Source organism: Thermobia domestica, chromosome 5, assembly GCF_964235325.1.
Source record: "Thermobia domestica chromosome 5, izTheDome1.hap1.1, whole genome shotgun sequence".
Taxonomy (NCBI): domain Eukaryota; kingdom Metazoa; phylum Arthropoda; class Insecta; order Zygentoma; family Lepismatidae; genus Thermobia; species Thermobia domestica.
This window is the reverse complement of record NC_137458.1, coordinates 319232932-319256986: the sequence shown is the minus strand read 5'-3', so window position 1 is coordinate 319256986 and position 24055 is coordinate 319232932. Positions and strand designations below refer to the sequence as shown.

At 35.0% G+C, this 24055-nt stretch overlaps 1 protein-coding gene across 1 annotated transcript in view; it reads left to right on the top strand.

Moving 5' to 3' along the window:
* Window positions 1–24055, top strand: part of LOC145685671 (uncharacterized) — a 63193-nt gene that overhangs the window by 14109 nt on the left and 25029 nt on the right. The window contains exons 3-4 of the mRNA XM_081758066.1: window positions 3971–4133; window positions 6246–6684. Of these exons, the coding sequence (XP_081614192.1) occupies window positions 3971–4133; window positions 6246–6684 (602 nt within the window). The remainder of the gene's footprint in view (window positions 1–3970; window positions 4134–6245; window positions 6685–24055) is intronic.

Below are 24055 nucleotides of genomic sequence, written 5' to 3'. Positions count from 1 at the left end.
ATTGATGAAAAATTCCACCGCTTGTGAAATTAGATCTGTGATTCGTTTTCTGAATGTGAAGAACGTAAAAACAAGTGACATTCATCAACAAATCTGCGAGGTTTACGGAGAAAATGCAGTGAGTGATTCAATGATGAGAAGATGGGTCCAACAATTTAAGGAAGGATGTAATCAAGTTCAGGACGAAGAACAATGTGGGTGTCCATCTGTGGTTTCTGATGAATTGGTGAGTGCAGTCGAAGAAAGGATTAACACCCGTACGTTTATTATTAATGCTCTTAATCTTGAATTTCCAGAAATTTCACGAACAGTACTTTACAAGATTGTTACTGAAAAACTGGGTTTACGTAAACTTTACGCATGTTAGGTGCCTAAACTTTTTACTGAAGAACAAAAAACAACGGATTGGCAGCGCACTTGATTTTCTGACACGTTATCATGATGATGGGAGAACTTGTTATCGCAGATAGTCACTGGGGATGAAACTTGGATTGCTTATTACATCCCTAAAACGAAACGGCAATCCACGTCATGGAGGCAGATTTCGTCCCCAGCAAAGGTTAAACCAAAGCAATTCTTGACACCCCGAAAAGTAATGTGCACAGTGTTTTGGGATAGACAAAGCATTTTACTGATTGAATTTTTAACACGAGATGCAACAATCAATAAAAATGTTTACTGCGAGACGTTTAAGAAACTGTGCTGTGCAATGCAGAACAAGGGCAGAGAAATGCTCTTCAAATGTGTGGTTTTCATTCACGACAACGCCCGACCACACGCGGCGAATGTGACCAAACAACTCTTTGCAAGCTTTGGCTGGGACGTTTTTGGTCATCCTCCGTTCAGTCCCGACCTCACTCTTAGTGACTTCCATCTATTTCTACATCTGAAGTCTTACCTTTGTGGTAAACGCTTCAACAACGATGAAGAGTTAAAAGAACATGTTACTACATGATTGACAACACAGGCGGTAACATGCTATGACGCAGGAATACATAAACTTATACCACGCCGTGAAAAATGCCTGGAAAATTACGGAAGCTATGTGGAAAAGTAGTGTAAGTGTTATTGATTCTTGCGCAATACATTGCTTTCTTTATCTGTACTCGATTTCTTTTTTTTTAATTACAGAACGGTACTTACTTTCCGAACAAACTTTCGTATATTTCTTGAAACAATGACTTATATTCTTCCATTCCATCTGATCTGTATCCTAAAAGTGCTTCCTCTGCACACCGTATTAAAAAGTTTCATTTTCTGCAGATATTTCCATTATTTTTATAACCATCTGTATATTCACAAGGTCTATGAGTAGTTTAATAACAAGTAATGAGAAGGAAAAGAAGTGAAAGAAAAGAAAAAGGAAAAGGAAAAGAAAGTGAAATTAAAGAAATAATTTGTCTACAGTAGTACTTCCCAATCTTTTATATCTTTTGTAATCTTTCTTAATCTTATTTCACATATAGTAACCCTATTTAGGGGAACATTTCTATTTAACAATGATTTTTACATTTCACATTTTCACCAAAGTAGCTGTAGGGTCTAAGTATTTAAAAAATAATATAAACATCTACTTGTACTTGTGTATGATGATTCATAGCAGTGGTGCTAATTGTAATTCTGACTTGCTTCAATTCTGATTTTATCAAACTCCTTTCGTCATTAAAAAAAAAAAAAAAAAAATTAGTCTAATTTTAATGTTTAGGTAAGCAAACATTTTGGAAGATTCCTAAGCACCAACACCTTCTGGGCGACAGTAATAATAATAACAATAATAATGTTTATTCCCGAGTCCTTATCGCGAGAAGCTGAGAGGATGACTTGATTTATTACGCATTAATAACCCTGTCATCTGTATATTCTTCGGCTGTTCAGTTGCCAATACCATTGTCGGGCTTGCGGGTGATTGGTGGGAATATTGGAGGGAATGATCATTGAATGTTTTCTTCTCACTGAGATGGAATTGAGCCATACATTTTTCTCAAGACTGCTTTCGAAGCCTATTACCCTGGTTTTGCTCCTGGGATTATGATGCCGTACATACACTTAGACAACAATCTGTGCAAGAACGAAGATCGTCTAAAAACCATTGACTAAAGGATGTCCCACAAAAACAGCAACTTTTGAAATACCCGCCATTTCTATTCTAGTAAGTTGGCAACACTGAAGGTTACGTGATTTTTATCTGTTGTCTTTGTGCTTAGTAGTCATGGAGCACATAATCGTCATCGCCAAGTATTCACTAATCGCTACATAACAACATTCTCCGCATTTATAATACATTTTCACTCTGACAACACGCTGTTCCGTCGTGAAGCGCTCCATTCAGGACTAGCTTGGGAGAGTAATGCTCCCGGAAGTAGAAACGAGAAAGACATTTCTGATTGGTTGGCGTTATCCACTCTTGCCACGTTCCATTCAAATAGCAGACAACAAACGCTTGCTGTTGTCGGCCTCAGTGGCCGAGTGGGCTAGTGCTTTATGCTAGTAATAAAATCCTCTTTTGGCGCGAGTTCAAACCCAGTCCGAGGAAAGTTTTTTTTTATAACACTTATTAAATTAAAACAGGGGTGCCCACAAGGGGGCTATGACGCAAACTGCGTCATTGAAATATTTGGGGGGTAAAAATCTATATAAATATGTTTGAGGGGGTGTAAAAATTAATCGAAAAGTTTTTTCATGGAAGAATACCTACGGATAGACAATTGAGGGGGGTGCGTCATGGACATGAGGGGGGTGGGCACCACTGAATTAAAATAATATAAAAATAATACTTAAAAAAGTGATTTATTTATTTTTATGCAAATAAGTAGTTGTAGTACTTATGCCCTTGTACTCCATGATATCGGGTCGTTTTGTTCCCCTTGTACTTCATGATATAAATTTTGTGACCAACTTAAAACAACTGGCTAGGATAGCGCGTAAAACAGCTGTTTAGAGTAGCGCGTGGAAAAACGTACTTCCGGGAGTATTACTCTCCCGAGCGGGTCGTCTCCATTCCTACCCGTACAGAAAACGGATGACGTTCATGCGCTATTTGGCGCTCTGTGACTACTAACCATAAAGACAACAGATGAAAATCGTGTAGCACCCAGTGCTGCCAACTTAATAGAACAGAAATGGAGGGCATTTGAAAGGTTGGGTTTTTTATGGGATAACCTTTAGTTCGCTTCATGTAATCCTATATTTACTACAATTTCGGTATAGATAGTTCAATATCATCTTTTGATTTCTGCAATATGTTTTAAAAAGTGGGGACAGAGCTAATGAGGACTTTGTGAAAGGATAAACATATTTTATAAAGAAAATTCTTTCTTTTATATTCGATCTCCTGTAAGTGTAAGCTTTTCACATGACAATAATGATGTATCACTTCTTGTATTTTCTAAACAGCTATTATCCGTACCATCTTACTTCTAAACAATTATAAACAAAGCAAGCATGTAAGTGAAGCACGCTGATTGGCTGCTGAGGTACTGATGCATGTGCTCTTAAGTAGAATACTGCATAATTACAAGCGTGTGCTCTTAAGTAAAATAACTGTAAAATAACTACCCTCCCTCTGTTCTAGTGGTTGGCTCGTGCGCCTTTGGTGCACGTGGGCCTGGATTCTATTACCGGTGGGTCACTTCCATTAGTCATTCGCTTTCTTTAGCGTAAAGAGCATAACCGTGAGACGTTAAACTAAAAAATCTATTTCGTTTCACTATGGAAGAACCGACTACACCCCCACATTAACCTACTACAACCTCACTTTATTTCACTTTCGACCGCCCTACTGCTTCCAAATTATCGTGAATTATACATCAGAGAAAGTGTCATGTAGTGAGCTCGAAAAGTTTGCTTCATGATATATGTTGGAACTTCGGCAATAATGTTCCTGCATCACACGAATCTTGTAGGAAATATTTGATCCTAAAATTCACGCATACTTATGACTCAAATTTCAAATTAGTTGTCTGTTTCCTAGGACTGAAATCATGGACGAGGATGATACAGATATGATGATATTGGAAATAGTGCACGCAATATTTACCAATGTTGAAGAAAAGTGCAAGGAACTGTATACGGAGAAACAGATGGTGTCATTCACAGTTCATTGTGTGGCGTTAGCATGGTTAAAAGTCATTGGGGTAAGTTGTATTCTACTTAAGATTTATCTATAAATCTACGTGAAGACGCATTTATGAGCTGTCACTTGAGATAAGGTCAGGATGGATGATTTTATAAGGCGGCTAAAGTTTAAGAAAGATGAAAGTTTTTTTTTTTTTTGTTTGTTTAATGATTGGTTCAAAAGTTCTTTTAAGACTTCTGGTGGTGCCTATGACTTCTGTTTTTGAGCAATAGTAGCATATTCAATTTTCACCAATTCATAACCTCTAAACAAAACAACGAAAGGTGATGTTTCAACGATTCTACAGGTTAAAAATCTAAAATTATTTTCTCGAAAACGCCTCTATTAGATTTTGTTCATACTAATTCATATTTATCTTACTCGTTTCAGAGGTGCCCATGGGACAAGACGACATTATCTCGTCTCGATTTGTCTCTAAAAGCTCATAATGGTAAAAGAATATAACATATATTCAAAACAGCATGAAAGTACTAGGCGGCGCACTAATAGTTGACACATGTAATTGTTAGCGGACGACAAAAATATTTTGTGCTAAATTTAAAACAACATACGACGTACATTTTAACAACAGGGAAAGAATGTCTGAATACTCACGTTTGTCCGTGTTGCAGTGAACGAAACTTTTGGATTAATAGATCCAATATATTCCAATCAAAAGTTTTCTTGTAGGTCTTATATCTGGAGAAGTGTAGCCAAACCCAAACTATCAGTTAACCCAGTATGACATGCTTATTCCGTAGAAAATATGAAAACTCGATTTCAGATCATTCAAAAATTATCCCGGATCCAAAAACTAATCATTGGCCAAGATACATTTTTGATCATTCCTAAAATTTTTGGCCAATTTTTTATCCATTTTTTATCCTTCTAATTATCAAAATCACTTTTCTGTGGGGGTATTTAAAGGACAGACTCCTCCGTTAAAGCTCCAACATTAGAAATCCGTGCTTGCATAGTGTAGTTGTGAAATGGGATGTGTACCAGAGTGGTAAAAAACATGTACAGCCACCTTAAAGAGGTTATTCGGTATAAAAGTGTCCATATTGAACACGTGTTGCACTGAGACACTTTTCGAGGAACGTAGTAACTAGTAAGTACTAATGTAACCATTTTTTTAATTGCAATAATAGAGGTAGCATCTAATATTTAGATGTGTCAACTATTGGTGCATCACTGTACTTTGGAAAATGAGTGCTGATACGGAAACATGATCCATATGTTTTCACAACAATTTTTATAGAAGTATTTGAAGAGTACTTTAAAATTATATGCCCGTAGTCAAACTTCCTCTACAAAAATTGTTGCTTGAGTACTGCAGTATTCTGAGACGTATTTTTGGATAGAGCACATATTATTAATAGTTTCTAAGTGAAGTCTTGACTCAACTAGGTAGGTCCCATAGTTTTGGAGTTATGGACCTTTAACGTTTATTTTTTCATGTTTTGAGCAGCCTATAACTCCGAAGGGAAGCATTTGTGCATCCAGGTTCGTCTGTACTTTGTTTTATTTTAGTGTCAGGAATCATGTCCCAAACTTTGTCCGTGTTGTTTTGAATCACCCTGCCTTATGCCTCCCCACACGGCAGCCATTTTGATGACGTCACCACAGGGGTTTATGATCTCTGAACAAGTTCCGGCGGATTTTTATTTCCCCAGGCACATTGGTGTCCGGAGGTGGAATAGTTTGGTGATATTTGCGTTAACTCCGCCTACCAACAGTTAAACGAGGTTGTCAGCTTCAAAAGTAGTGAAGTATAGTGCCGTGCCATGGAAAATCAGCGCCCGGGGCGAGAGTATACGACGGCGTCCCCATACATATATTCCAAGTAATTTTTCCTCTTTTTCCTTTTATCTCTCCCGAATTTTGCGCCACTTTTTCTTCGGCGCCCGGGGCCGTCGCGCCGGTCGCCCCCTCACGGCACAGTACTGGCGAAGTATCAGTAAAATTTACTTCTCTTCACTATTCTGATATATTTGCTGTCAAATTCCTTGTAAAGCAGTGTTTTAGATCGTAACACATTTTATTCTTGTATATACTGTATGATAACTCGCGCTATATCTTCCTTATTATAATTCTACTAGGAATGATATATTTTCCTTTCCATTTGCAGGTGAAACACTTGGATCGTGACATTGGTGAACCCAACATCGAAAAAAGCATCTCGTGGAAAGAGGACCAGGAAGCTGAACCCGCGGTGTTTGACTCGTTGGCCCGTGGCACCGTGTACTCCCGTGACACTGCCTCCTTGATTAGATCTGAGGCGATGTTAACAAGCACTGACGTTGGTACTTCATCGAGTGAGGATTTTAGAGAGGCTCCCTCGTCAGATACTTCAGTCAATTTTCTCTTCCGAAGCCCCCACCTTGATGAAGAAGAATGGACGTGGTCCTCCTCACTGACGCTTCAATGCGATGAATCCTGTCCCAGACAGTGTGAGTTCTGCCTTCACAGGAAGAAGAAGAAGAAGCCTTCGGATGCAAAGACTTCAGAAGAGGAGAAAGAGTCGTTTGTCAAGATTGTGGAACCAGAGCCTAGTTCCACTATTGGAAGTACGATTATTCATTAGTTTCTGGATCGAATTAGTTTTTTTTTTTTTTTTTTTTTTTTTTTAAGACTTAGTGACTGAAATGAAAATAATAAATTAGCCATGCCCTCTAGATTCAAGAACACGGATGATTAATGAAAATGAATCTGGAATGAGAATATGGGAAAACATACGTACCAGATTTGTTCGCCACAAACCCATTTGACCTGGGATGAACCCAGAGACCACTCACATCAGAGGTAGGTGCTCTATTACTAAGTCATGTGTGGATGCCTTTCTTCAAAATTTTGTATCGGAGTGTGGGATTGACTTAGGATCAGGAGTAGGTTATAAGTGTGGGTGTGGGGTCGGATTTTCCCATGTGTTAGTTTTCGTTTCTCATGGATTGTAAATGTATGATCTACATTCAATGGGTAGCGACTTATTTCAACTAATGACATTACAGTTAAGTCATCATGTGACCAGTGTTTTAAATAGCCAATGGGACGTTGTTGAAGCGTTTGCAGAGGAATGTGAACATACAACTTTGATTCGCAGATGTGATAGGGTTTGACGACGTTGTCGTATGGTGGGAATTTTGTAGTATTGTGTTTGGTGTTACCGTTGACTTAGTTCCAAAGCATGACTGCAGGTTAAAATTACAAGTAATCTTGAGTTCGTGGAGGATATTACCGGAGAGCATGGGGAAAGATAGACTAAGAACTGAACTACAGAGTAGCAATTACAAGTAAAATATATGGAGCCAGTAGCAGAGAACCACTAGGAAAGAAAGAAACAAGCAAGGGAACAGAAACAGCTGTCTACTTATTACTATGCTTGGATAGAAAAGATATGTCGTTTCGATGTCAAGGGGGCGTCAGTCTTAGGATAGATCCAAGGGACGTCTCACTTCTGCCATTGGACATCTCATGGGGATGATGAGGAAATACTGACATTCCTTTATGTCCCAGAAACTGTTAGCAAGAATCAAATAATTCTGTATTTTATAAAAATTATTAATCACCGTTTAGTCAGAGAAACCTTGTTCCACTATTAAGGAATACACAAGTGAGAGACCGCTGAAGCGTTTCAATCAATAAACAACGTATCTTCTTTGGTCACTTTATTCTCAATCAGTACTTACATTTCTTCCTCTGTCATGGTATACTATTCGTACATCGCTCCTATCATAACTTAAATCTTAGTAATCAACTTGTTACTATTACATATTTAATATAATCTTCATTAACACAATCAATGTATCTTGTCTTTTGTCTTCGTCTTCATCACCATTATCGGTGTTATTTAAAAGGTCAAGTATGCTAAAAATGTGGTTAAATTGAATTACTTGTACAAGTATTGAATTATTTTTTTAGAAATTGTAAAGAATTTTACAAATGGCGGAAGCCGCCATTTGCATTTTTGGTCGACTTTCGAATCGCATTACCTGTCATATATAGTAGGAAATAAATAAAAAATATATATTGTTAATTATGTCAGTTTAGGTATAGGAGAGCTAATTTGTCAGAGTGAGGTAAAGAAATGTATAGTCACAATTAGGTGTAGTAAGAGTCAAAATCATGATGGAGTTCCAATGGGAAGAAGAGGGCCAGTTAACCAGTTAGTCAGGGTGAAAGAGTTGGAAAAATGAAAAAAAAAAAATAGATGAAATGTGAACGTGTAGGATAATTGTAAATGAATGTAGGTGATTTCAAGAGTATTTGTAAATGTGTATGAAAAGTGTACGATGAGAATAGTTCATTTTTTCCACTTCCTCTTCGTCAACTCACTCTAGGAGATGTTGACACTATCACATTCACCGCGGAGCTCCTCAATCAATGTATCTGTGATTCTAATTACACTTTTAACTATTATCTGCACAGTCAACCACATTTTTCAACTCATAAGACAGTTTCCAAATTCATGAACACTTTCTACCCGACAATCTTATTCCTAATATCCAACAATTCTCTCTCCCTTACGAAAAAAATATACAATGAATCGAACCCAGATATAATGCATACCTATAAATCCATACAAAAGAGAACGCCATATCTACTACTCTATTTTATACTATCGTTAGATTTTTTATGTGTATCCCCACGTAACCGGTGGTCTCTTTTTCCTTGTTGATCTGATATTCTCCGGTACCTCATTATCTTGGTTTTCTATTGGCGGAGCTGAACGATGACTATATTGTCGCCATGAAACCGAATGTATCTGAGTATCCACTGGCCTGATCTGATCCTTCCTAAGACCTTCTTTAGAAATTTCCTTGGATTTGTTCATGTTTTCATCAGCCATATCCCAAGAATCAAATTTGACTTGATGTGCATGATACATACGAGTGACACCATTCACTAAAATTTTATAAGCATTTCTTCCCACTTTACTTAGTTGCACTCCTTTTATAAATCTCGGTATGGAAGCTTGGTGATTTTTAACCCATGCTGTTTGTCCATTTCCCTTTCGTTGCTATCCTGCTGTAACCGTGGAATAGTAAACCATGTACGAGGTTTAAACGCTAATAATGTTTCTGCCGGTGTCTTGTTTGAAAGTTTCGAATTTGTGTAAAATTGATTTGCTCAATCCATGATTCAAACATCTTACGTGTCACCTTATAGTTTGATTGAATAAATTTTATTTTCAGTATTTTTTAATTGATTGGACTGCTCTTTCTGCCGTACCATTACTTTGCGGGTGACACAGTGGCGTGTGCATTAAACAAATACCTCTTTGAGCACAAAAATTCTTAATGTTCATGGATGTAAATGGTGGTCCATGATCCGTAACCAAAGTATCTGGGAAACCCAACAATTGAAAAACTTCCTTTAATTTCTCCATAGTTTCCTGAAAATTCGTACTATTTACCATCCATACTTTGATCCACTTAGAAAATGCATTAGTTAACAATAATACAATGAAACCAAAAGTTGAGATATGATCTAGATGTACCCTCTGCCACGGGTTGTTTGTTGACGGCAAACTATTACATTTTCTTTGGGCAGGTGAATTCGTCATTGCCCGACAGAAATGACACTTCTTTACAAAATTTTGTATATCATAAATAAAATCTGGCCACCAAACTTGCATTTTCGCCGTACTTATCATTTTCTCTAACCTATCTATCTATCTATATCTATATCTATATCTATATCTATATCTATATCTATATCTATATCTCTATATCTATCTATCTATATATATCGTAGTTTGCCTGGTACAATAATTTTTCTTGCAAATATAATAAATTATTTTGCATTTCCAATTCGTATCGATGTTTGAAAAACAATTTATGCTCCATATCATCTAGAGGGGTGGGCAGTTTCCTCGGCCAACCATTTCTTGTCCAATTTAGTATGGTTTGCATCCATTTATCTTGCTGCATTTCCCTTACAATTTCCTGTTCTGTTAGGAGAAACATTTGCAGTTGACTCATGTAGTTTTGCGTCATCTCTTCATCTTGTGTAAAAATTAGTGCTGTCGAAATCGGTTTTTGAAAAAACCGCAAACCAGTTTTTGAAAAAAGTGAAATTTCATAAAACCGAAATGTCGGTTTTGAAAACCGCATTTGCGGTTTCGGTTTTGAAAACCGCATTTGCGGTTTCGGTTTTGAAAACCGCTTTTGCGGTTTCGGTTTTGAAAACCGCTTTTGTGGTTTCGGTTTTGAAAACCGCTTTTGCGGTTTTCGGCTTTCAGAAAACCGGTTTTCTCAAAAACCGAAAACCGCAAATGTCACAAAAATTCAACAGCACTAGTAGAAATATTCATAGGAAACCTTGATTAAAAAAAAAAAATCTGCAACTCTTACCTTCCTGTGATATGTGAGCAGCAAAGACCATCTTAATAAGAGGGGAGTAATAGTAGAAGGAGATGCTTTTACTCCAAAAATCCATCGACATATGTTTAGTTACCAACGTAAAAAATAAAAATATGGTATAAGACGCAATTGACGGTTGTAATCAAGACGAAATATTAAAGGGTAATAGGAACGGTGTAACTCAGGATTCTAAAGGTATTGTTTTAGAAATGAATGGAAATACAACTGCTATACAATGTGCATTTGGGAGTGATATATATATATATCGGCTTTTAGAAGGAATCGGTGACGACGACAGTATTCCTCAGGACATTGATTCATAGTTTTATTTTTCTGTATAAAGTGACAATGATGATGAAACGGCTTACAAGAGTTGTTCCGCAGATAGCGATGCGAATAAAACAAATTTAGCTGGTAAAGTATTTTTCGTATTCTGGCAAACTTTACAGATGTTATTTCATTTTTGTCATATATGCCGCGCTCCTTAACATACTTTGAAGAACAAAATTGTAGGGTAAGCATTAAAAATTACAACAAAACGTAATAATGAACATACTTATGTTTGGGAATCGGAACCATGATTAAAGGAAGGGTACTTAGGTGCTGTAGCAATCTCGTCCGTCATCTATTTAAATATTATTGGCTTCGAAATTTTTAGTTCCTTTTGTAAAACGCCGAGCATATGCTTTGTAAGAAAAACTCCGTTTTATAATATTCTAAAAACTTTTGTGCAGCCCACCATCCGATATTATTATTTTCTACACGTAGGTGACATTTCTAAGCCTTTGCAATCAGTTCTAGAAAAGGAAATCGCACTTTAGAACGTGCCACCGCACCATTCCCAAACGAAATGCGTGGTAATGTGTATGGAAGCTTGCTCTCGCAGCTTGACCACGGATGACGTCATCACAAAATCTCTTTTCCTCTTACTCGCTAACAACTGGAACTATTGCGATCAAACAAACATCTTCCTTTTTAAATATTCAACCCTACAAATGGAAATAATTTGTAAAAAAAATGCATTTCTAAGTCGAACAGTCAGGACCCATTGAAATCAAAGAGAAATCCTGTAAATATTTTTTTTTATTCAAACATATGATTTTTTAAAGTTTTATATTGCCCGTACATTTGAATCCAAAGCTTAAATTGTTTGCGCGATTTAAGATTCTCCAATAAGATCATTTAACAGGAGCTATTTATTATATTATGTTAATCACATTGCCTTTATGAAGGAACAAATGTGCAGTATCGACTTGAAAGTGAAAAAAAAAACTAGTATAAGCATATTTTTTTAAGTGGTTGCGAAACGACGTACATATTTTGTTTATGGCTATTCTCACTAAAAATATGTTTTTCATATTCAGTTTAGCCTTGAGAGATTCGAAAGGGTAGCTCAACAAAATATATAATGGTTTAATTCAGAAAATATATAATGTTCTGAACTGATACATCATACTAACTAACTCACTTTATGGCCTACGGAATCCGAAGGTTCAATGCCGCATTCACAAAAGTTCTCCACTGACTTCTATCCTTAGCCAATTGGATCCAGTTTCTACTTTGTATTCCAATCTCTGCGAGATCCATCTTAATATTGTCCTCTCATCTGCGCCTAGGTCTTCCTAATGGTCGTTTTCCTATGGGTCTACCAGTCAAGACTTTGAAAGCGCTTCTACTTTCTTCCATTCTAGCTACATGACCTGCCCACCTAAGCCTCCTAGACTTGATGACCCTAACAAGTTTTGGTAAACCGTATAAATTATGTAGTTCCTCGTTATGAAGTTTCCGCCATTCCCCATTCCCGTTCCTCTTAGGTCCGAATATTCGTCTCAGGATCTTGTTCTCAAATACTTTCAGTCTATGTTCTTCCCTCAGAGTGTAACGGATCCTTCTGAATCCGTGACATTGATTGTTACAGTTATCGATCGTGTGTTTTTGTTAAAAAATCCACGATTTAAAAAGAATGATTAGCGTTTGTCTGGATATGAATTTATTAATTTTCTATAGTGTACAACCGTATTCTCAAGCTGTACCGGGTATTCACCCTTTCGTATATTTCCTGAGGTTGTAGTTCTCAGTTAAATAATTTGATTTATAAATAAGATAAATTAAAGGTAAATTTAAATTATAAATATTGCTTAAGGACTGCACATGATTAGACATATTCTTTTTAATTCCAACATTTATAAACTTTTAATCAAAATTTAGTTACAGTAAGAAATGTGCAAGCTAAAATTTCTTTATCAGTATAGTGCATGCTGATTATATGTAATTATTTATATTTTAAGCAGTCTATTTTCCACACAAAGAAATTAATTATTACGAATATTTAACTATTAATATTGCAAATGATGTCGAACAGTGCATAAACGTTGATGGCTGTAATTGCTTCTCTTAATCGGTGCTTGCCATTTATAAGTACGGGCAGTTGAAATTAATAGCAACAAAACAACTGACGATCGAAATTCAGAGAGAAAGTAAAGAAATAGTGCTGTATAAAATAGATATTTTACACATTTTTGGACGAAATAATTTAATATCAACATTTATTTAGGAATTACGGGAGTAAATTTTGAATGTTAAATATGATTCAAGGCAATAATGTTCTTACAGAGATAAATTCTAGTTTATTCATAGCTCGGCATTAGTTGTTAGGTGTGACGTATGAATAAAATTTTTGAAAAACTATAAAAGGTTTATGCGTCGAGACGAGTCCTGCTATCGATTTAAGTTATCAAATTTACATTTTGGACCATTTTATCTATGCAAAATTATTGATTGGAACTTTGATAGTGACAGTAGAAGCAATGAAGTAACCTGAGTAGGACTTCGTACGTGAATTTAAGTGTAGACTATGGACTTTTCACCAAGATGAGAATTCATTTTGTAATACTGTAATGTGGTATTCTGACACCGTCAGACAATCTCTATCAGTCATGGGAATATACTGCAGGCACAACGAGGAAGTTTATTTGGGACTTGAACGGTGCTGGATGGTATAACCGTTTTATGAGGTAATCCCTAATCAATTATTTACTTCACAGGAGTTCGGATAGCTGCAGTGGGAATCCCAGGATGACTGATTAATACGGAAAATTTTGCAGTAGGTTTAAATACAAAGTTTTTTTTAGTTATTAGTGGTGGCACTAGCGGCACTGAAAATTAAAACTAATCAATGATAAAGAAATTTCTATAAGCTTTATTTTTCGTGTGTATTTTGAACAGTGTGATGATGATGATGATGATTCGTAGCTAATTACCGGTAGCGTCATGCACTTCAGGTTCATAGTGGGAATGTCTTATAGCTGTAATCGCGTAACAAATATAAATTCTCGATTTTCATATTCTAAATTCTTTAGTTGATTATTAAATTTTGTAATTAATGAATGCTAACATACGAAATGAGCTTCGACGGTACCAATCATTCACAGTTGCCTGCCTCAGAAAACCTCTATCTTGTTACCTTACGATTCATGCAATATTTAGAAATGAACAACTTAAGAAAACAGGTAATATTGTTATTATCATATTGTCTGGTTAGTGGTGCCATGCTGGAAATTGGGATTTATCTATAATCAGCTTCTAATGCAGTAATGAATGATTTTTTTTTTCGTTTAAGTCAATGCCTCACATTCCATATATGTTTTCTTCATGTAAATATATCATTCTTCATTAATTTCTTTTATTGTTGAATAATTATAGTGTTTTTCATACTAAGTAATAATTATTCGGAGAAGTAAATAGAGCTGGAAATATTGGTATATTGTATCGCCAATGTCATAAATCCACTGCTCTGCTCCTTCTTAACTCACGATAAATAATTTATTATTAGTAGTAATAATGTATGTGTCATTTAATGTTCGTGTGATGGCATGGCTTTTATAAACTGTAATATTCGTCAGAATAAGTAATTATAGTGTAATATGACTTTCAACTTAATCATTTCTTTTTGATACTGCAAGACGACCCTGAGGTGTAATATCCCAGTTTCTTAGCAGGCGCTAGCAGGCCCTATTTATATGTATTAGGTCTAAGTAATGGATAAATGAAGATACGAGCTGCTGTGTTGAGGCCAAACTCACTGTCTAGGCAACTGTTATGTATATGCGATGATGGATGTTTCTTTGTTATTTCTGAAACAATAAACATATTGAACAGGTTATTTTTCATTTCAATTTAAGTGCAGTTACAAATTTCTCAATGTAATTACCAAACTTCAGTATAAGATTTTTAATGAGAAAGACAAAGATTTAATTTCACTGATGGAATTGTTGCTTAGGACAAGATCCTGGTAACTTCTGATCAATAAACGAGATTTTGCTTAATGTCAGTACAGTAGATTTCTTTCAAAATAATGAATAGTGTAAAATCAGTTTCTTTTACATTAAAATATAATTTCCATTTTTTTTAGTCATAATTATTTAATATTTTAATTATTTATTTCTACTTTGGAATAATAATAATAATAATAATAATTATCATTATTGCAGTTATTATATTCTGTCGACCGGTAAAAAAAGGAAAAAAAGAAGAAAAAAAGGAAAAAATTTATTGGTCGTAACAGTGGCGACCCTAGCGTCGGATTTGGACTAAGGAACATATTCCAAAAGTGAAAAAAAAACTGTAACAAATATATATAAATATAACTATTATTAAATTTATAGTAAGTTTGGGGATAAATGAGTAAAGCTGGTAACGTAAATAATATAAGATTTTCTTAACTATGAGACTGAAGTGCATGTCGTAAGACGATGAATTGTGGTATGATGAAGAGATTCATTAATTCCGAAGTTGATAATTATGAACCAGACACGAGTCAGTGTTGCAAGAAAAAGAAAGCAAAAGCACTTACGAAGTTTGTTAATTGTTACAAATGTGATAATTGGTATCATGCGCGTTGCGTTAAATTGTTGCAATCGAAAATCGATCAGATTGATCGTGCGGAAATTGAGTGGTTCTGTCCTCAGTGTAGTACGCTGGAGGAAAATGAATATGAGGATTTCGAACAGGCAACAGCGACGTTTGTTGAGTCTTCTGAGGAAGTTGTAGGTGAGACTGGTGATAAGAATACTGAACATAGTGACGAACTAGGAATTATGCATTCGAATGAAAAAGAAACCGTCTCTGTTGAAAGTCAAGAACTAGGTGCACGATTAGAACCGGGATTTGAATCTCTAAGGCAGCTCATATTAAGACTTGATAGTAAAATGACAAATATGAATGATACGCTGTCCTCAAAAGTGTCCTCGGAAATAACCTCATTAAAATCCGAAGTGTCCTCGGAAATAACCTCATTAAAATCCGAAATGAGTACAATGAAAAACGAACTAACAGATAATTTTACAAATAAGTTGTCTTCTGAAATGACTGCTTTAAATGATAAAATTTCTTCACTTACTGTAGATGTGTTCGGTGTTAAATCCGATCTTAAGTCTTTCCAGGAAGAAATAAATGTAAAATTTTTGTCTTTGTCTAAAAGTACTGATAAGAAATTGGATACCTTAACAACTGATATGTCTAATCTTAAGGTAGATGTAGAAACTTTCAAACAGAATGTTAGTTCAGACTTAAATAAATATAAAGAGCAGTACGAGAAACAAGTACAGGGTTTGCAAGAGGCAAATGTGAATGTTGTGGCAACTGTTACCGATTTGGAACGCGACGTTACTGCAGGTCAGGAGAAATTCGAAAGTAAATGTCAAGAGCGGAGTACTAGGTTGGAAAAATTAATGCGGGAAAGTTTAAATGAGATAAATATGCGAAACGAAAATTTAGTACAAGATAATGTTAACAAACTTGAACATAAGTTGAGTCAGCTAAATAAAAATTTAATTCATCAAGGAAAGGAACTTAAAGTTAGATACCAAACCTTAAGTAAAGAAGTTAATTATTTGCGTGGAAAGCAACAAGAAACCGTTGTACCCCTTGAGGAAACCGGGCAGGATCGTACTCCGGAGTCGCGAGAGATGATTGAGTTAATTGCTAGAAATCTTGAGGATAGCAATGAGGTTAATTGTGGGATAAAGCCAGGTATTACTGCAAACGTATGTAGTACAGAATCTGATTCAGAATCTGAAACTGAAATATTAAAGGTAGTGGAATCAGGTAATGAAACTAATAATCTCGAACTTATGCCTAAGGATAGGGAACGGGTAGCAAATACCACTAACGGGACAAGAAAGAAAAAACGTTGTGATTGTCGAGAGAAAAGAAACAGACTAAATTCGCCTGAAATCGTAACTTCAGGAAGTGCGCAAAATAGATCAGCTAACATTGAAAAAGTGGATGTTCTATCAGATGGGAAGGTAATTCAAGTTTTGCCCTCTTGCGGTGCGAGTCAAAATCCACCTTATTCTCGGGAATTAAAAGATTTCCCCCGATTTAGTGGGAAAATGACCCAAGGGGTGGCCAGAATTTTCCTTGAAGAACTGTTACAGGCATTAGACATATATCATCTTAAGGACAAGGAGAAATTATATATTGCTTCGAAGTGTCTTGAACGATCCGCGAAATCATGGTATCGGAGCGTGATGGGCCAAATTCACAATTTTGATGATTTCGTAGATTTGTTTAGGGATCAATATATATCTCCACAACTAGAAAGAGCACAAAAGAGGAAATTGTATTCTCTCAGGTATGATAAAGGTAAATTCCCGTCATTAGTGGATTTCGTATGGTTTGTAGTAGAAAACTATCACTCTGTAGTCAGTTCCCCGTGTGAGCAGGAGTTGAAAGAACTTATTTTAGATTGTCTACCCGCGGAGGAAAGAAAAATTTTGAAATTAAGCTCAGTGAACACTATAAAAGAAATAATCTTGCGACTTGCTGATTTAGAATGTGACCCTATGGAGAATATTGAAATGTTGGGGGGAAATAAATTTCAAGTAACTAAACGTCCTAACATAAGATATGTTAAAAATGAGAAATTAAAGAAGAGGAAGGCTGACAATTCTGTGCAAACGGAGCCTATTTCATTTGGTGACAACCACAATAATAGTAATACACCATTCCATAATAGCGATAATCCTCAACACCCTTCTTGGAATAAGAAAAATGGGTATGACAAACGACGCCCGTGGACTAATAGTAATAGGAGAAAGTGGAATGGCGGAATGGCTAGTCGAAATTGGCACGCTGCTCAAAATAATAGAATTCCGATAGAGAATATGCCAGTAACATATTATACGAACTTTCCTCCCCCATCGTTGCCTCCTCCTATTTACACGAATAAAAACATGTTCAATCCCTTTATTCCAATACCTGTTGCTACCTCTAATCAGCAAGTATCTCCAATGCGTATGCCTGTCATTACCACAGTAACTTCGACACTAAACCCTCCTTATTCTGCGGTAGGAATAAGTCCAGTAGAATTAAGTTATTCATCTACTGGCTTTACGACAAAATCGGACAATCATTCGGAAAACTCATTCAGCAGTCACCCTTAAGGGGAGATGTCGGTGTCTGCTCGTCAAATCTTCTCTCCCCAAATATAAATTACCATTTAAGTTGTCAACCATCTAGTGAAAGTAACGCTAAATTATCAAATGGTTTTGTTAAACCGTTAAGTATACAATTTTTAGCACAATTCGTCTTACAGGAAAATTTGGAAAATATTGATTCCAAAAAGTTTGAAATGTTTCCCTCGCCGACGATAAATTGTGAAATCGGAGGACGACAAATTAACTGTATTTTAGATACTGGCGCTGAAGTCAACCTTCTTAACTATAAGATTTGGAAGACTATTCAAGAGACATTTCCAGCGGCCAAGCTAAAGCCAGCTTCATTATTTAATTTAAAGGATTTTGCCGGAAATGATACTTTTACTGTAAAGGGTTTCCAGAACATAACTTTGAAGATCCAGAACAAGTTATTTGATGTTCCAATTTTTGTGGTGAAAGATATGCAAGCTGATTTGCTGTTAGGTTCACCATTCTTTGTAAAATTTGAATTGAAGTTGGATAGCGAAAAGAAGAAACTGTACTTACGAGATAATAACAAATCAGAAGTTGTTTTAGATATTGTATACCCTAAAGTATTACTAATACAGTTCGACACTGAACGAGAAATTAAGGAAACCCGCGCTATCTTCAGTAACTCTCTTGATAATGGAGAAATTCCGGATACTGAATTGATAAATTATGTAAAAGAAAGAAAAGATTTGGATGATAAATCAAAAGATAAACTAATAAAACTTTTGCTAAAATACAAACATCTTTTTAATGAATACCCCAGACAGATAAAATGTGAACCATATAAAATAGAATTAGCTGATAAGGAACCTGTAATTGGTAAATTATATCCTATTCCTCAGGCTATGCAGGAAGACTTTCAAAAGGAATTGGAGAAATGGATCAGATTAGGAATAGCGGAAGAAAGGCCAAGTGCCTATCGTAACCCAGTCCATTGTGTTCGAAAGGCATCTGGAGGAGTTAGACCAGTGATAGATCTTCGCCTCTTAAACAAAAAGGTTATTACACCCAAAATACAGGTTGAACCCATCGGAGAAATTCTTGCCAGAATTTCTGGGGCAAAAGTATTCAGTTCCATGGATGCCACTATGGGATACTATGGAGTACCATTACATCCGGATTCGTATGAATGCACGAGTTTCGTATACTTAGGTCGTCAGTTTGTTCTCCGTAAATTACCTATGGGTTTGAAATCTTCTCCTGCTATATTTCAAAATATAATGAACACTTACTTCGGTTTAGACACTAGAAACTTTGTAACTGTTTATTTGGATGATCTTTTATGTTTTAGTTCAAATTTGGATGCACATTTTGAGGATTTAGAAAAGGTGTTTAAAATTTTCCAACTTGGAAATTTTTCTCTTAATTTCAAAAAGTGTCAGTTTCTGCAAACAGATATTCTGTTTTTGGGCCACGTAGTCAGTGGTGAAATGGTTAAACCAAATCCAAAACATAATGAAGTTATTCGGCACTTTCCGACACCAAACACCAAGAAAAAATTAAGATCATTTCTTGGAATTCTGTCATGGAGAAGGAAGTTCATACCTGATTTTGCGAACTTGACAGCTCCATTGTACAATCTTCTGAAGAAAAATGTAAAGTTTCAGTTAAGCCCGGAAATTGTAGAATTATTCGAGCAACTCAAGATATTACTGTGTGAACCTCCAGCATTAAATCAACCAGATTTTTCGAGAGAATTCCATCTATATTCGGACGCATCAGCTGAAAATTTAGCTGGGTTCTTAGCACAATATGGTAAAGAGAGTAAAGAAGATTTGTTGGTTTTAGGGTATGCTAGTCGAAAACTAAAATCTTATGAACTTTCGTATTCAGTTTTCCAACTTGAGTTAGCAGCAGTTTTATTTCTATGTGAGCATTTTGCATATTACATTCTTGGCAGGAAAATCACAGTTCATTGTGATAATAGTGCGGTAACCTACGCGTTTACATTGCAAAACTTAGATTCAAGAACTACAAGAATGCTACTTAAGTTGCAAAGATTTGATATTTCATTCGAGCACATAAAAGGTCATGATAATAAAATTGCTGATATCCTAAGTAGAAATACTCCAGAAATACCTGGAGAAGTAACAACTTGCCAGATAAATTTTCTTACAAATGATGAGTGGTTTGAGAAAGAGGAAATTGAGGCTAAGCAGAAGTGCGATTCCTACTGTAAAGAACTAATTTGTAGAATAACTTCCAATCCGGAGGATCCTAATGTTCAGCTAATTAATAATTTACTCTTTATTAAGGATAGAAAATCAAATAATTGGCTATTGGTTATTCCAGAAGATCTTATTCTAAAATGTGTTAAAAGGATTCATGAAGAAGGTCACTTTGGTGTAACTAAATGTTTGGTCTTTGCAAGAAAATTGTTCTTCTGGAAGAAACAAAAGCAAACGTTTTTGAAGTATATCAAAAATTGCGAAATATGTGCGAGAACAAAGTTTTCCAACCGGGCTATTGCCAGAGAGGATATGCATATTGAAGCGGATAAACCGCACCAAAAATTATGTATTGATCTCGTGGGCAAGCTTCCTTGTAGTTATGGGTTTTACTATATACTATCAGTGGTGGATGTCTATACGAGATTTGTTTGTTATTTTCCACTGAAAACTTCGACAACTTCGGAAATTATCAAAACATTAGAGAAAGAATATTTTCATGTTTTTCCGTATCCGACGTCTATAATTTCAGACAAAGGTCCACAGTTTCTATCCCACCTGTGGAAATCATATTGTAATAAACACGGAATACACCATATGCTGACTACTCCGTACAATCCGAAAGGGAACGGAATTGTAGAAAGATCTCATAGAGAGTTAAATAGAATCATTAGAATGATGTGTCAAGAAAACCACTCTAAATGGAAAGACAGTATCAGAGTAGCCCAGAATTTAATTAACCATTCCTACAATAGTGGCAGAGATTGTACGCCTGCTGAGTTATTTCTATCTTATTCAGCAAGCGACCGGTTTAAAGAAAATTTCTCGTGGCCTTCTGAAAATAATAATTCTAATATTAATAGGAAATATATTCAAACAAATCCGAGAATTTTAAGTAAAAGATTGAGGAAGCGGGAAAAATCTCAACAGGAACCTATAATTCAAGAAGGTAATTTAATTATGATAAAGACTCATCCGCTATCAGATGCTTATCATAAAATAATACATAAATACATGCCTACCTATAGAGGACCATATGTAGTAACCAAAGTAAATAAAAATAACGTTTCACTAAAAGATTTGGAAGGGAGAGAAGTATCGAGTCAGAATTTTTCCAATATTAAGATCTTTGACTGTTCCGATGAGAAACGCGAAGAGCTACTTGTTAATTTTAAATAATGCTTTCAATTTTATGTTTAATGTTTTAAGTTTGTTTAATGTTTCAAAAAAAATATATAATTATATTTTTTTTTGTCCGTCCGCGGAAAATGTAACGGATCCTTCTGAATCCGTGACATTGATTGTTACAGTTATCGATCGTGTGTTTTTGTTAAAAAATCCACGATTTAAAAAGAATGATTAGCGTTTGTCTGGATATGAATTTATTAATTTTCTATAGTGTACAACCGTATTCTCAAGCTGTACCGGGTATTCACCCTTTCGTATATTTCCTGAGGTTGTAGTTCTCAGTTAAATAATTTGATTTATAAATAAGATAAATTAAAGGTAAATTTAAATTATAAATATTGCTTAAGGACTGCACATGATTAGACATATTCTTTTTAATTCCAACATTTATAAACTTTTAATCAAAATTTAGTTACAGTAAGAAATGTGCAAGCTAAAATTTCTTTATCAGTATAGTGCATGCTGATTATATGTAATTATTTATATTTTAAGCAGTCTATTTTCCACACAAAGAAATTAATTATTACGAATATTTAACTATTAATATTGCAAATGATGTCGAACAGTGCATAAACGTTGATGGCTGTAATTGCTTCTCTTAATCGGTGCTTGCCATTTATAAGTACGGGCAGTTGAAATTAATAGCAACAAAACAACTGACGATCGAAATTCAGAGAGAAAGTAAAGAAATAGTGCTGTATAAAATAGATATTTTACACATTTTTGGACGAAATAATTTAATATCAACATTTATTTAGGAATTACGGGAGTAAATTTTGAATGTTAAATATGATTCAAGGCAATAATGTTCTTACAGAGATAAATTCTAGTTTATTCATAGCTCGGCATTAGTTGTTAGGTGTGACGTATGAATAAAATTTTTGAAAAACTATAAAAGGTTTATGCGTCGAGACGAGTCCTGCTATCGATTTAAGTTATCAAATTTACATTTTGGACCATTTTATCTATGCAAAATTATTGATTGGAACTTTGATAGTGACAGTAGAAGCAATGAAGTAACCTGAGTAGGACTTCGTACGTGAATTTAAGTGTAGACTATGGACTTTTCACCAAGATGAGAATTCATTTTGTAATACTGTAATGTGGTATTCTGACACCGTCAGACAATCTCTATCAGTCATGGGAATATACTGCAGGCACAACGAGGAAGTTTATTTGGGACTTGAACGGTGCTGGATGGTATAACCGTTTTATGAGGTAATCCCTAATCAATTATTTACTTCACAGGAGTTCGGATAGCTGCAGTGGGAATCCCAGGATGACTGATTAATACGGAAAATTTTGCAGTAGGTTTAAATACAAAGTTTTTTTTAGTTATTAGTGGTGGCACTAGCGGCACTGAAAATTAAAACTAATCAATGATAAAGAAATTTCTATAAGCTTTATTTTTCGTGTGTATTTTGAACAGTGTGATGATGATGATGATGATTCGTAGCTAATTACCGGTAGCGTCATGCACTTCAGGTTCATAGTGGGAATGTCTTATAGCTGTAATCGCGTAACAAATATAAATTCTCGATTTTCATATTCTAAATTCTTTAGTTGATTATTAAATTTTGTAATTAATGAATGCTAACATACGAAATGAGCTTCGACGGTACCAATCATTCACAGTTGCCTGCCTCAGAAAACCTCTATCTTGTTACCTTACGATTCATGCAATATTTAGAAATGAACAACTTAAGAAAACAGGTAATATTGTTATTATCATATTGTCTGGTTAGTGGTGCCATGCTGGAAATTGGGATTTATCTATAATCAGCTTCTAATGCAGTAATGAATGATTTTTTTTTTCGTTTAAGTCAATGCCTCACATTCCATATATGTTTTCTTCATGTAAATATATCATTCTTCATTAATTTCTTTTATTGTTGAATAATTATAGTGTTTTTCATACTAAGTAATAATTATTCGGAGAAGTAAATAGAGCTGGAAATATTGGTATATTGTATCGCCAATGTCATAAATCCACTGCTCTGCTCCTTCTTAACTCACGATAAATAATTTATTATTAGTAGTAATAATGTATGTGTCATTTAATGTTCGTGTGATGGCATGGCTTTTATAAACTGTAATATTCGTCAGAATAAGTAATTATAGTGTAATATGACTTTCAACTTAATCATTTCTTTTTGATACTGCAAGACGACCCTGAGGTGTAATATCCCAGTTTCTTAGCAGGCGCTAGCAGGCCCTATTTATATGTATTAGGTCTAAGTAATGGATAAATGAAGATACGAGCTGCTGTGTTGAGGCCAAACTCACTGTCTAGGCAACTGTTATGTATATGCGATGATGGATGTTTCTTTGTTATTTCTGAAACAATAAACATATTGAACAGGTTATTTTTCATTTCAATTTAAGTGCAGTTACAAATTTCTCAATGTAATTACCAAACTTCAGTATAAGATTTTTAATGAGAAAGACAAAGATTTAATTTCACTGATGGAATTGTTGCTTAGGACAAGATCCTGGTAACTTCTGATCAATAAACGAGATTTTGCTTAATGTCAGTACAGTAGATTTCTTTCAAAATAATGAATAGTGTAAAATCAGTTTCTTTTACATTAAAATATAATTTCCATTTTTTTTAGTCATAATTATTTAATATTTTAATTATTTATTTCTACTTTGGAATAATAATAATAATAATAATAATTATCATTATTGCAGTTATTATATTCTGTCGACCGGTAAAAAAAGGAAAAAAAGAAGAAAAAAAGGAAAAAA